Source organism: Lipotes vexillifer, unplaced genomic scaffold, assembly GCF_000442215.2.
Source record: "Lipotes vexillifer unplaced genomic scaffold, Lipotes_vexillifer_v1.1 scaffold525, whole genome shotgun sequence".
NCBI classification, from domain to species: domain Eukaryota; kingdom Metazoa; phylum Chordata; class Mammalia; order Artiodactyla; family Lipotidae; genus Lipotes; species Lipotes vexillifer.
The window spans coordinates 1,789,423-1,804,950 of NW_006786891.1; the positions used below are offsets into that span (position 1 = coordinate 1,789,423).

Consider the following 15,528-nt stretch of genomic DNA (forward strand, 5'->3'; position numbering starts at 1 on the left):
ACCAGAACAACTCAGCGGGGTTAGTAGAAGATGATGTCAGAGAGAGAGAGAGAGAGAGAGAGAGAGAGAGAGAGAGAGAGAGCGAGCTGGAGCCAGAATATGTAGTCTTATAAGGTCAGAATAAGGACTTTGACTTCGATTCTGATGATATGGGAAGGCATAAGAGTATTTTGAGTAGGAAAAGGGTTTTATTTGGCTTGACATTTATAAGCATCATGCTGGCTGCTATGTGAATAGGCAGCAAGTGTGTGGGGCAAGGATGTTTGGAGACTATTGGAATACTACTCCAGAGGAAAGTTGATGATTTAGACCAGGGTGGAAGCAGAGAAGGTTGGTGAGATTCTACATTTTGGACATAGAATAAAGAATTCCTCATAGATTGGATGTGGAGTATGTGAGAAAGAAAAGAATTGAGGATGACTACATGATTTTTGACTTGAGCAATGGAATCATTAGAATTGCATGCCATTTTTAATGATTGAGAGGACTGGGGCAGGAGCAGTCACCCAAGTCAGAAGCCTGGACATCATTTCCAGCATTTTTTCCCTTTTCAATTCACACCTCGCAGTGCTACCCAAATGATTTTCCTAAAAGGCAAATTTGAGTTGCAGCAGTTGCCTCCCCATTATCTTCAGATTAAGTAAAACTTTTAATGCCTTAATCCTGCCTCTCATAATCTAACTCTTACTTAATTTTCCAGCCGGCCTCTCACTGCTTCCTGATGCAAACCATTGCTGAAGCCACACAGAACTACTTTTAGCTTCCTGGGTAGATTCATACAGTGCACTTAAAAAAAAAATCTCTTCCTGAATGCTCTCAGTCAAATTTCTTTTCCGTAGAAGAGCCTTGTTTTAATACTTGATTCAAATATCATCCATTCTTCCCAGCTTTTCTCCGAACATTCACATTACTTCCACTTTTTTGCCTTTAGAGTATCTTATATATTTCTCTATTGAAGTCCATAATAAATGGAGGAAAGAGTCATCAGCTTTGGAGTCACACAGTAGAGTACTTGAGAAAAATTTAGAGAAGAGTATCATAGTGATTAATGTATTTGGAAAATAGGAATTTGAAGGTACATTTAGAAAAATTTAAATATAGTAGATTGTTAGAAATGGTCTGTTACAGATATGAAAAATTAAATAATTATTTATGAAAAATGATTTTCCTTTCTGCCCAGAAAGAAAGAGGGGGAAATGGTATTAAGCATCTTTTGGGGGCCTCATTGGCTTCCAGCCATAATCTCATGGTCTTTCTTTAGTGTGGACACTTAAATTTATTGTTTCTTTGCCCCGTCACATCTGTAGCTGGGGAAATTTTCATCCTAAAATAGATCTCTTTCTCATAGCTCACTTCATTAACATCATGTTAATGAGGTTTGTGAAGTAATAGAGATTTATATTGGTCTGTCCTGGTTCCTGGCACAGAGCTTCTAAAACCCTTGTAATTTCCTAAGTGATAAGAGTAGCATTTTTTGTTTTAATATTTGGTCTTTGACCCTGGTTCCTGACAAAGAGCTCCCAGATCCCTTGGAACTTCCTGGGTGATAGGTGTGTCTTTTGTTTTAATGAGGAGACTCTTGGGCTTATGAATAACTTCAGGAAAGGGGCCAGTCAGAAAAGGGCCACCAGAAAGACCAAGCCATGATTAGAAGCTTGGAAATTTCAGTTCCACCTCCTATCCTCTAGGAAGGGGAGGGGGCTGGAGATTGAGTTAATGATCGATCATGCCTACATGTTGAAGCATTTGTAAAAATACCAGTAGTACAGGTTGGGGGAACTTCTGGGCTGGTGAACACATAGGAGGGTGGCATGCCTGGAGAGAGCATGAAGCTCCGTGCCCCTTCCCACATACCTCGCCCTATTCATCTCTTCCATCTGGCTGCTCTTGAGTTATATCCTTTTATAATAAGCTGATAATCTAGTAAGTAAAATGTTTTCCTGAGTTCTATGAGCCAGTCTAGCAAATTAATCGAATTGGGGAGAGGGTTGTGGAAATCTCCGATTTATAGCTGGTTGGTCAGAAGCACAGGTGACAGCCTGAATTTGCAATTAGCATCTGAAGTAGGAACTGTCTTGTGGGACTGAGCCCTTAACTTGTGGGATCTGATTCTATCTCTAGGAAGATAGTGTCAGAATTGAGTTAAGTTACAAGGACACCTACCTGGTGTTACAGAATTGCTTGATGTGTGGAAAACCCACACATATGGTGTCAGAAATGAAGTAGAGTTGTAGTAGACTGTGGAGCGTTCTTTCCCCGTACAAGGTCAAAGGTGAAAATTCCACAATTCACAGCTGTAAGATGATGGTCTCTTTCAGAATTTCTCATTGACCCAATTTATGGTAAAAACATGAGAGGAGGATGATTCTGTCTTATTCACAACTGTTTTTTCCTCAGTACTTAGAATAGTTCCAGGTTAGTAATTAAATATTTGTTGAATGGGTTATAATGGTAGAATGAATGAATGAATGCAGTATTCGAATGCATGAATAAGATGAATGATTGCTGTGTCAGTACAACACAATGAAAAGTCATTGAGAAAAAGGTGGTGTGAGTCAGTTAAATTTTCTTGGAGAAAATGATTCAAGTCTGGGTCTTGAGCTCTACTAGTCCACAGTAGGCATTCCTTCCTTTGTGATCCCATACTGTTTCTCATGCTGGATTGAAATTGTTTCTGTAACTGTTCAACCTGGGAGGAATGTGTCTTGTCATCCTTGTATTCCCTCCAGTGTCTAAAACACTGCCTTGATTATGGAGAAGAGAAAGCCTGGATTTTGTTGGAAGAATTCACTTGATGGCAAGATCAGAGTTGTAAATGCTAAAATACTAGTACTTTGTGGGTTTGACACCTATTATTTAGATATTTTGAAAATACTTGAAATCTGACATACCATAGAGTAATGATTTCAAATTAAACAAAAGTGCACTAATTTAGAAAGCATTTTTCTATACTTTAAATATTTTCAAGAGATAGAAACAATGCTAATATTATAATCATAATTATTCTGGTTCACAGGCTTTCTAAACATGTGGAACATGCGGAGCTGCCTATACTATTCTTTCTGGTAATAATATATATATATATATGATTATATATAATGAAAATGTATTTATCATTTCTATTTTTATAAATTTTAAAATTTAACAGGTTTTCTTTTTCTACTTGTTTATAAATTCTTATATTTGAAATGTATTAAGTGTTTAGTTTCACTGATTTGCGATCAGTAATTAATTTAGAGATTGACCAGCTGAGGAGACTGCTATAAGAATTACGTTAATGATAATGCTATGACATAATTGTTGAAGACTGGAAAAATGGTGGTCTGTGTATTGTATTGAGTTTGTCATGTAACCTCATCTAATCTCGGTTTATCAGTCTTTGAATACAAAGTAGAATTTGGGAGGGAGGATAGGAAGCAGGGTTTATTGGAAGGTTGCTGAGAAGCTCACACATTTGAAAGAAAGCTTGAACAACCAAACCAAGTCTTAGGAAAACCAGTAAACCGAGTTGCTCTGTCAGAAACTTATCACTGAGCACCGTTGTCAGGACACATCTTCAACTAGTTAGTCACTCGTTCAAGAGCCACATTCCCAGGGGAGCCTGATTGGTCTAGATTGAGTCACCATGATTAATATATTTTCAGTATCTCATGGGATGAGGCAGGAGTAGTAGTTCTCCGAAAGAAACACATGATCTGTATCAAAAGGAAAGAGGGAAGTGATGATGGGCTGGTACAAACCACAGATGGGGCACAATAATAGCTAATGGGACAATATATGCATCTGAGATTGCATTTTTCTAGTGTTTCATGAAACTGAATTAAACCGGAGTTTTAATGTTATTTTGTTAAATCAACTTTGTCAATGACTAATTTATATATGTATACAGATTTTAATTGTATACAACTCTGAGTTTTGATAAATGTACACATTGTGTATGTATACATTGTGTATCCAGTTCCCCTCCCTTCAAGATTTCCATCATATTAGAAAATTTGTTCTCTTTTCCTGTCAGTAACCCTCAACGGTGCTGCAGGGAATCATTGGTCTGATTTATATTGCCACATTTTGGTAGTTTTGTCTGTTCTAAAACTTCATATAAATGGAATCATATACTATGCAATCTTTTGTGTCTGGCATTGTTTACTCAACATAATATTTGAGGTTTATCCATATTGTTGCATGTATCAGAAGTTCATTTTTATTATTGAATAGCAGTCCTTTGTGTGAGTATGCCACAGTCTTGTTTATTCATTGGTTGATGGATATTTTGGTTGTATCTAGTGTTTTGGTATTATGAATAAAGTGGCTATGAATATTTGTATACTAGTCTTTGGTGTTTTTATTTGGCGTTTTTATTTCTCTTGGGTAAATTCCTCAGAGTTGAAGTGTGGTACTATATGTTAAGTGTTTGTTTAACTTTATATAAAACCGTCAAACTGTTTCCAAAGTAGTTGTGCCATTTTACGTTCCCATCAGCAGTGTGTGAGAGTTCTAGTCCTCCAAATCCTCACCATCATTTGGTGGTGCTAGTCTTTTTAATTTCAGCCATTTTAGTGTGTTTGAAGTGGATTTCTTTGTGGTTCTCTTTTTAAAAATTAACTTTATTGATAATAAAGTGAACCCATTTTAGGTGTACAATTTGATGAGTTTCAACAGACGTAAATACCTACATTACTACCACCACCACAGTCATTATCCCTAAATTTCCCTATTGTCCCTTCCGTATCATTCCCCACTAACCTAAGGAATCCTCTATCTGCCTTCTTTAACTAGAGATTAAAATGGTCTTTCCTAGAGTTTCACATACCCAAAATCATATAGTATTTTCTCGTGTCTGACTTCATTCATTTAGCATAATGTTTTTGAGATGTACCCATGTAGTTGAATGTATCTGTAGTATGTTCCTTTTTATTGCTGAGTAGTGTTCCATTGCACCCAGACACTGTGGTACACCCAAAACAACATTTACCTGTTGTTGGGCATTTGGGCTGCTTCTAGTTATTGGGTATTGTGATTAAAGCTGCCATGAATATTAGTATACAAGTCTTTGGGGAATATGTTTTTATTTCTTTTAGATAAATACTTAAAAGTAATATTGCTAGGTTATATGTTTACCTTTATATATAAAACAGTTTTGAAAATGATTGTACAATATATGAGACTTCCTGTTGTTCAATGTTATTGCCAAAACTTGTATCATCCTATTTAATTTTAGCCATTTTAATAGGTATGTGGTGGTCTCTTATCATGGTTTTAATTTGCATTTCTATGATGACTATTTAATGTGAACAGCTTTTTATATGCTTATTGGCTATTCATATATCTTTCTTTGAGAAGTTTCTGTTCAAATCTTTTGCCCATTTTCTTACTGACTTGTCATCTTATTCATTTATAAGAATTCTTTTTATATTCTGAATATAAATCCCTCTTGGACATTTATACATAGCAAATACTTTTTACCTTTTCATTTTCTTAGAGGTATCTTTCAAAGAGCAAATTTTGAAATTCATCATTTTTTTCTTTCATCTTTTGCCTACCCAGTGTTGTCACGATTTCTCACTGTGTTTTCTTGGTGTCCTCATTTGTAAAATGAGGGGGTAATATGAGAGTTAAATGATCTAATATGAGTAAAGCACCTAGAGAATCATAGCACCTAGTAAAAACTATATAATGTTAGCTACCTTTATTGTTACTACAACTCCTTTACTCAGAAGTTATCACTGAAGTTTTTGGATGCTGTCTGTACATCCCTGTCTCATCTCCCTCCCCTCTCAAGAAATCTCATTGGCATTTTCTTCAGGGGTCATTTGTTTAAAAATATAAAAAGACCAAAGGCAAGATTTTCTATATGCGTAGGGGATGATTTATATTAGATGCTGTAGTTTTCAAAATTTATTTATTTAGGATGCTGTAGTTTTATAATCTACCAGTTTGCCATTTCCCTTCTCCCAAAAGGTCTGAAGCCCACCACGAGTGTCATGGTTTTCTCCTTCTGTTAAGGCTGAAGATAAGAATATTTCTCACAGCCACCTCTGATCTTGACTTCCACTATACTTTAAACATACCTCACATGTCTTCCAGTGGACTCTGAGAAATGACGATTCAGAGGGTGTTGTCAAGTTTTGCTAAAGAGAACTTAGAGGCTGGGATTCTAATTGTGGTAAATTAACTGATTAAAAATGTCATGGAAATAATTAGCATAAAAGCAATAATAGTTATACCAAAGTGGATTTTCATACTACCATAAACTAGGTCAAGGCAAGATACTGTTTTTTAAATATGTTGCAGTCTGCTGAAGATCCACTGTAGTGTGTTTGAGTCGGTCCCAGAAATAGAAATATTGTGTTTATTCTCTGGTTCTTTGGCCAAATATTTAATCATTCCCTATTATTATATTCCTGTTTATAGAATGAGGGATATAATATCTTCCTAGCCTAGAAAGAAAAATAAAAACAAATTAGCAATGGGATTATTTACATTTAGCAAATGATATGTGGTTCTTATGTGATCAGTATCATTTCTAGCCTATAATCTAGGTTTTTCTAAATCTAATCTCTTTTCTAAAGGTATCCCCTCTATCTGTGCTCTCCTGAGCCCTAGATCAGGTACCAGGCATACCCAAAGTCTAGCATGGTGCCTGGCAATGAATAGGCCTTTGGTAAGTTTGTTGAACCAAACTTTTAATTGTACCCTTTATTTCTTGAGTCTTTATTGTTTCCCTTTCCATGAATTCTCTTTGAACTCAAGAAATCACTATTCTTTAAAAAAAAAAAAAAAAAAAGGCAAACAAAAACTTATCATAGCCATTCTTCTTGTAGGTCCTATCTTTATACTTTTCATATTGTTTCAAGAATCAGTTTTACTTACTTTCTTATTTCCCTTGTATTGCTTAGCCTTTTATGATATAGTTTTTGCTAAAACTGTTTTCAAATATGTCTCACAGTCTCTTCTTAGGCCTCATTATATTAGACTATTTTCACATTTTTTATTTTGTCTAATCCCTCCTTATAGTACCTTCATTGCCTCTCTGTGACATATTCCTGGTCCTTCCCCTCCTATCTAACCCTTCCATTTTTGTTGTTTTGTTTTGTTTTTAGCTTTCTCTTCTCTTTTTTTTACATATATGAATTCCCCAAGATTCTTTGTCTCACTTTTCTTCACCAGAGAGTAAAGGGGGGGAGGGAATTAAAGTATTTCTAGGGCTTCAAATAAGCAGGTGTTTTACTTAATCTAGCCCTGATTTTTAAAATTACTTTTTTGTCTCCTTTTGGATATTACCTGAACTTCTCATAGTAAAATTAATTGTTGAATGGATTTTTTTCCATGCTAGAAGACATGCTATGTTATGTCCATTAGTATATCTGGTACATAGTTGGCAATTACAGTCATTCCTCGGTATCTGTGAGGGATCTCTTCCAGGTGCCCCTGGGGATACCAAAATCCACAGATGCTCAAGCTCAAGTCTCTGAGTGGTTCTGCATCCTCGGATTTAGCTAACTGTGGATTGTGTTGTACTGTCGAATGTATTTATTGAAAACAACAACAAACCGAGTATTAGCGGACCTGTGTGCGGTTCAAACCTGTGTAGTTCAAGGGTCAAAAGGGTCAACTGCAGTACATATTTGTGAAGTCAACAAATGATATCCTACTATTACCTCAAAGTTAACATTGTTCAAAGTTGAATTCATCTGAAATTTTCCTTTGCTTCTACATCTACCCATTATTTAGTGTCCATATCAAATGCTGCCCCTTTTCTGAAACTTTCCTTAATCCTCACAGTCAAAACACACTCTCCCTATCCTATATTTCTTTAGCAAATCATACTTTTATTGTATCTTCATTCTGAATTACATTTTACTTATTTATGTACAGAGTTTATTATGTACGTAAGGTTGAGGTCAGGGATTAACATTCTATCCAAAAGCAAATACATTATTTAAAATAATATAAGATCTTAGAAGAGGAAAAGCGTTGAAAGTGAAGGCGTGGGGACTTCCCTGGTGGTCCAGTGGGTAAGACTATGTGCTCCCAATGCAGGGTGGCCGGGTTCAATCCCTGGTCGGGGTACTAGATCCCACATGCATGCCGCAACTAAGAGTGCACGTGCTGCAACTAAGGAGTCCACAACTAAGAGTCTGCATGTCACAACTAAGACATGGCACAGCCAAAATAAATAAGTAAATAAATATTTAAAAAAGAAAGTGGAGGTGTGTTGTGGTACCTTCTGAATAGTATTGCCCCCTTCCCTATCTTGCTACTTTTCATTTACCCTTCAGTCTTAGTTGAGACATTATTTCATCCAGGAAGCTTTCTGTGAGCCTTAAGCAAGTCTCCACTGTGCTGCTTTTCTTTGTACTCCTCTAGCATCATTCATTTAGCAAATGATTACTGAGTGCCTTTTATGTACTGGCATTGTGCCAGGCAGCGGGAATAAAGTGGTGAACAAAATTGATATCATCTCTTCCATCATGGAGCCTACAGTCTAGTGAGAAAGACAGACATAAAACAAATAATCACCAAATAAGTAATTATCAATTGCTATGAAGAAAAAGTACAGGATTCTTTGTGAGAGTAAACCTATGCGGGGCGGGGGAGGGGGGTGTTGTTCGGAGAAGAATTTTTGGAAAAAGTATATCTAACAAAAACATCAATTATGATGATTGAGATTCAGCCAGACAAAGAATAGGGAAAAGGGCATTCCATGCAGATACAGTATCTTAAAAGGCCCTAAGAAGTAAACAAAAAATTTGATGCCTTTAAGGAACAAAAAGGCAGGGCCATTTTGGCTGTAAATGTAGTATTTACTCATACAGATGAGGAAACTGAGGCTCAGGGAGGTTCAGTGAGTATAGAATATATACTAAGGTCATCAAAGTAATAAATGGGAGAATCTAGATTCAAATTTTGGACTTTATAAATTCTTAGTGTTCTTTCCATTATACCTTGGCATTCCCTAGTGAAAATTTGAACAAAATCTTTCCAAACTCTGATATTTTGTTTCTTTTCCAACATCATAGAATATTCTCTGACCATTTTCTATTTTTTAACAAAGAGGATATTTGTATGTGGACCCATTGCTGTCAACAGAAAAGGGATAATTGACCTGGCACCAGGCAGGGATGCTTCTATTGAATTTGTCGCTTTGAAAACTGATTTTAGCATTTCCTTGACTCTAAGGATTTATGAGCCTCCAGAGTTGTCAGGGTTCTATGGTATCCACTGTCTCTAATAATCTGTGGATTTCTTTGATTTTTGCCAGTGGAGTGTTAAAACTTTCAAAATTCATAGCAAGTGTCTTACACTCTACGTTGTTTCCATTCAACAGTATAACTTTGTAAACTTGACCTACCTCTGGCAAATATTTAAGTTAATGTTTCACAAAATACACAAACTCCTTTTTGCAGTTGATCTCCATACAGCTGATAAAACATCCAAGTGTTAGCTTCCCCCCCCTCCCATTTTGATGTGGATGTGGATGGGAAAGGGGAGGGAAGAAGTTGTTAGGATGCAAAGGCAAAGTTGGAAGAGTCATTTTTTTCCTCCAGAGAATCTTCTCTATTACCCTGTAATGACATACCCACAATCCAGGATGTAACAGCCTGTTTGCTTAGTAGCCTTCAAAAATGTCCAAATCATGGCAAATGTGTTTACCTATGTTCTAGGTAATTGGTGACTTGTTAGCTTAGAGACCAATTTCAGGAATGTTTTATATAAGGAGACTCCCCCAGGGATGCTCCTGCTCCTTTTGTAACCTGATGTAATTGTGGTGTGTTTGTTTATCAAAGACCTTTTGATACATTTTTTTCCTTCTAAGTATTCTTTTCTATAAGAATAATGATTGTAACACAACACAATGAATTTAATTCCTGAGCTAATTTTAAAATTCTTATTGGCATTTTTCATTTGTGATTTTATATCTTGCTCCTCTCAATCTGAGGAAGGAAATAATGTTAAAAGATTACTTTAAGGTACTGAGTTTACTTGTTCTAACACCCTTAAACTTTGGTTTTGTGGGTGTTTTGCTTGAATGAGGACTGTGGAATTAAGCTTTTTATGACTCAAGGTTTGGGGATATTAGATGCCAAATGTATGTTTTTTAAATTATCTAAAACACAGTTTTATTATAGCGAGGGAGAAAAACGTTTAATGGAGAATATTTTTTATCACTAAGGAAACACTTATTATTTTGTTTAAATTTTCAAAGTATACTTATTTTCCTTTACAGTGTTTTCCACCCTACTCCACTCCACCCCTGAGCATTTTTCTGTTTCTTTAAATGTCTTCTCTGTTTTTTGTTTGCAGGCAGCTATCAATGGTGTAATACCCCAAGAAAATGGCATTCTGAGAAGGTATGTTGTAAGGTACTTAGTAGTAAAATGAGAATTTGGCAAAGCAAAAAAGACAGTTGTTAATTTTTTTGGTTTCACTTTTTTGATAGAGCATTTTGTGATGATCTTTGATGTATAAGTTCATTAATACAGTTATTCTTCTTTCAGACATTTTTATTAGTCATATTAATTTCCTAAAGTCTCCAGTGTCTAACTGTATAATGTTATTTCAGATTGGTTGATACCACTTTTAAATGTGATTTTATTTTATTTTTAAGGAAACTTTTCAAGGTCATCTTCTAATTCATAAGATGGAAGGAACTGAATCCTTTAAACTGTTAGTAGTGAGAAAATGAGACATGTCTCAGTAACTCCAGAGCATGGTTATCATCTAACTATACAGGCTTTATCTCCAACCTTACTGATTCTTTTTTTTTTCTCCCTTTGGTTTCTAAGTTAAATTTATGTTAATTTGCAACAATTTGAGTAAGTCCTTAATAATGAAACTTCCCAGAGCACTGAGCTGTTTTACCTGAAGTATACAGTGTTAATATGTGGAATAGTCTTCCTGGTTTTGTGTCATTGCCAGAGGTAAAATTGGAAGATGATGCCAAGAGAACTATAGTAGTTACCAAATAATTCCTTAAATTAAAAATAAATTCATAACTTTTCTTAAAATTGGAGACTGGTTCTAGATTAAAAGAGCACATTATAAAGTCATAGGAGGTAAAACCATTCTCCCTTAGAAGTGTGGTTTTAATTACTTGATATGACCCCCTCCGCCGTCCCCCCCCACCCCCGACCGCAGTTCAAACTTTGGCTTGAATTTTGGTGGCTGGGATTTCTAAGTCACTGAAGCATGATCTGCTAAGTGCAGATGAGGCAAACAGAAACAGCAGACTACGAATGAGGTTGTTTTGGAAAGGAAGAAAAGTGCTGTTGCAAAAACATCAAAAAATTTACCATGAACTGCAAAATGTGCTGTACTGTATAGGAAACTGTGTATATTTAGAAAGGAAGAAAAATTCTGTTTGGTACCTATACCACCCTTAGTGATTAATGGTTTTTAGGTGAAAGCAATGATAAACAGACCTATTCTCCACTTTTTCTTTTTTGAAAACTGTCAGAATTTCATCCAGAGTAAATGTGGCTGATTTCAGAGTCTGTACCAAATTTTTCTGTGTTGGTTTGTTCGGGGTTTTTTTTTTTTTTTTTTTTTTTTTTTTTTTTTAAACATTTATTTTACTTGATATGACCCCCTCCGCCGTCCCCCCCCACCCCCGACCGCAGTTCAAACTTTGGCTTGAATTTTGGTGGCTGGGATTTCTAAGTCACTGAAGCATGATCTGCTAAGTGCAGATGAGGCAAACAGAAACAGCAGACTACGAATGAGGTTGTTTTGGAAAGGAAGAAAAGTGCTGTTGCAAAAACATCAAAAAATTTACCATGAACTGCAAAATGTGCTGTACTGTATAGGAAACTGTGTATATTTAGAAAGGAAGAAAAATTCTGTTTGGTACCTATACCACCCTTAGTGATTAATGGTTTTTAGGTGAAAGCAATGATAAACAGACCTATTCTCCACTTTTTCTTTTTTGAAAACTGTCAGAATTTCATCCAGAGTAAATGTGGCTGATTTCAGAGTCTGTACCAAATTTTTCTGTGTTGGTTTTTTGGGGGTTTTTTTTTTTTTTTTTTTTTTTTTTGGTTCAGAAGCATTCAATTCTATTGAAGCCCTTGTCTAGAAAGCAAACCAGATGATTACAGAAACTTCCTTCAAGATTATTTTTTTCCTTGGTTTAGAAGGTTTTAGACTGCTAAATATGGCTCCAGTTTATTCTTGAGTAAATGTTATTCCACTTTTTGTGCCAAAATTTTTGCTTGCTAAACCGTTGTGGATTCAGCTGCTAGGTTCTGAGTACATAATTGGATATATCTTACAATTAATAGTATTTGCTATGGGTGAACTGTAGAAATTCCCTCATCCCTGGAAACATCCCATCTCTCCTGTCACAGAAGATACTTTCTGGTTAATATATTTTATAGCTAGAGATTCAGTACGGAATTGATTTCTAATAAGGTTACTATGATATTTGGGGTTTAACTTTCATCAGAGTGGATTTTTGTTTGTTTTGTTTGCTTGTTAAAGGAATGAATCATATGTCCACAAAAGAAAGTAATAGTTTTCAACTATTTCCTTCCTAACTTTGTTCTTTAGTTTTGAAATCACTGTGGATTTGACAGAACTGAAAATTACTCTTGTATGTCTACTGACCAGAGGAAAGGAAAGAGGGCTCTTTGTACTTTCTCATAGATTTAACACTGAAAGTGAAAGACACAATGCTAGGAATGGTATATGTAGGCAGTTTAAAAGGATCTTTGTTTTGTGTGTTTGATATTTGTAGTAAGTTGATTATAGTACGTGAAAACAACTAACTCTTAATTTGTCAGTTTATACCTTAGCAGAGAAAAGAGCTACCAAAAAGAGTTATTTTTTTTAAATATGAATTATTTTTGGAGGGAGAAGAACCTAATTTCTGCACTTTATAGCTTTTCTTGAAATCAGATGTTTATGTGAATTCAAAAGTGGGAATTTGTTTTTTTAACGTGCCCATAAGTTCAAGGCAAAGAAACTAACTTTTTTAAATACTTAAGGCACTGTGCTAAGTATTTGATATAGTTTTCTATATTAATGCCCATTAAAACCCATAAGAAATAAATGCTTATATTTCATAGATTAGGAAATTCAAGATTAGAGAATTTATAGATTCACTGAAGGCCACAAATATAGTAGTTGGTGAAGTCTGGATTTTCTCATTTTAAAAACAATGCTCTTTCTTTTACATCACTCTGTCCTCTTCAAGGTCAGTAACCCAGGCATGTCACAACTTTTAAAATTTTTTCCTTTGGGTAAAGAAGTTGAAATTTAATACACGTATGTAACATATTTCTTCCACAGCTTTGTTTTAACAGTTATTATTTTAGTTGTAAGCAAGTAAAGGCATTTTACAGGTAGAGAGAACAAGGCATGAAGTGACTTGGCTCAGATGATGCAGCATTATGTTGATGAGTCAGTAAGCAAGTCTTCTGTCTCATCTTCCAAGGCTTATTTCACTAGACAATACATTGCTAATACAGCATATTTATAAAGTGTAAAAATATGCAGTCATAATCTAAACCATTCATTTAGTCATAAGTAAACATCAAGTATGTATATTTACTACATCTTGTAATATTTTATTTATTCAGGATATTGTCCAGAGCCTTTAAAAAAAATATTTTTGGAGAAAGCTATTGTTAGAAAGGAGCACTAATGAATTACTTGTATTAGTAGAGAGTAGATGCTATGTTTTATAAAAATTTTATGAATTAATAGTGTAATTTTACTCATTGACTAAGTGGGTGGTATTTATCAACTCATTTATTTTATGATCCAGACAGATATACTGTATATTTCTTTGTCTATTGTTTAATTCATTGAGGAAACCTAGCGAAGACAGGTTTGTTTTCAAATCTTGAGCGTTATTATAATAGTTTTCAGAATATATAAGTGCTGAGGTTTTCTGACTTAGAAAATGTCCATTTTGGCCAGTTAGTCTTTATTTATTGTCTTTTCTGACACCCGTTTAAAAAAATCTGATCTTTTTCTAGAGACAAATTTATCTTTAAGACACATTTTTTTTGCACCTAGAGGTTTTACCATGGGATGGACTTTTAAAAATTGAAATAAACAAGTGCAGAGTTTCTGTTTACTTTGCTTTGTTCACTGTATTCCAAGGATCTGTGTGGTTTGTAGAGGAAAGTTGAGCAAGGATAAAAACACTCCTTTAGTTGAAGTTTAGATCTAAAATAGATTTCTCCATAGAGTTTGCCTTACCACCCAGTGTCTTTTTTTCTTTCTTTCTTTTAAATTATTGATTAACTTGAAAAGAATAGTGAGAAGGTCAAATTATAGGATGGTAGTCTTCATAGATGAAAAATCTTAAAAACAGTTTTTTTGAGTTAACAGTTTTGGATGCCTTTGCACTCTTTGGATATCACTGAACATTAGTCACAACTGACAAGATCTTTCATTAACTGGTAATCTCTTTTCCTCTCTCTCTGTCTCTTTTTTTTTCTTTTTTGATTGCTAGTAAAAAAAACTAATGTAAATTCATTATTTTTGTTGATCTCGAAATAGAGTAATTATAGCTAATAAGAAAAATTTCAAGAGATAGCTTTAAAAAAATCCTCTTTCTGGCTGAGAAACATACCAAAGAGTGTGCTCTGATTAGAAATATTAAACTATCTTCTAGAGTTAGGGTTTGGTAAAGGGAAAAAAAGCACCACACTAGCACCTCTTTCACAGAAGAGGGGATTTCATATAGGGAATGAGTTACACAGATATATAGTAGGTTGAAAGAGCAATAATGACTGCAGGAAACAACTGGACCATCAGGCCCACATGGGGGTGGGTTCTGCTGGTCGATGAGGAAGGGAGCCTAGGGCAGGAGGAGACTTAAAGCTGAGAAGGGTGGGCAGAGCCGGGACTGTATGGGGCAGATCCATGACACCCACTCCAGGAAGCCTGCTCTAGGACAGACCTGCCCAGAAGAGGCCCCTGTTGACCATCAAAGGGCACAAGGTTACTCCTGATACTGGAGGAAAAAAGGAAAGAGCTTGGGAGAGGTTGAAGTTAGCAGAACTTTGGAGCTCAGAGGAAGGGCCTTAGGAACTTGGCCCCAGACACATGAGAAAGAAGTCCTGCTCAGCTGATACTGGTATTTCTGACAGGATGCAGAGGCTTGTTTCGAAGTATTGAAAGAAAATAGAAGCTAACTTCGGTGGTTGATGCTGAAACAAAGTGGGTGTCATTGTTATGGTGTTGTTACTGCTAGGGTTACGTTGATAGGATCAGTGTGTAAACTGTAAGAAGAGAATTTTGTCTGTGTCTATGTGTGTACACGTGTGCTGTTACTGCCCTTGTTTCTGTTACTGATCATAAAGCCATGGTTGATATTTACCAGTTTCTTCCACTATTTATTCTGTATTCCCTCTGCCAGTGCCTCAGATAGTCAAGGTTCTCTACTTTGTGGGACATCTCAAACATTCATTCCTGAAGAGTTAGAATCCTCAGTGGACTTATCCTTTTTAAAAAATTGGTTGTAGTTTACCATTAAGTCTTTTTTTTTTTTTTTTTTTTTTTTTTTTTTTTTTT

At 35.3% G+C, this 15,528-nt stretch overlaps 1 protein-coding gene across 1 annotated transcript in view; it reads left to right on the forward strand.

The window, feature by feature from the left end:
• FAF1 (Fas associated factor 1) overlaps positions 1-15,528 on the forward strand; it is a 514,789-nt gene that overhangs the window by 170,161 nt on the left and 329,100 nt on the right. The window contains exon 3 of the mRNA XM_007459639.1: positions 10,306-10,352. Within this exon, the coding sequence (XP_007459701.1) occupies positions 10,306-10,352 (47 nt within the window). The remainder of the gene's footprint in view (positions 1-10,305; positions 10,353-15,528) is intronic.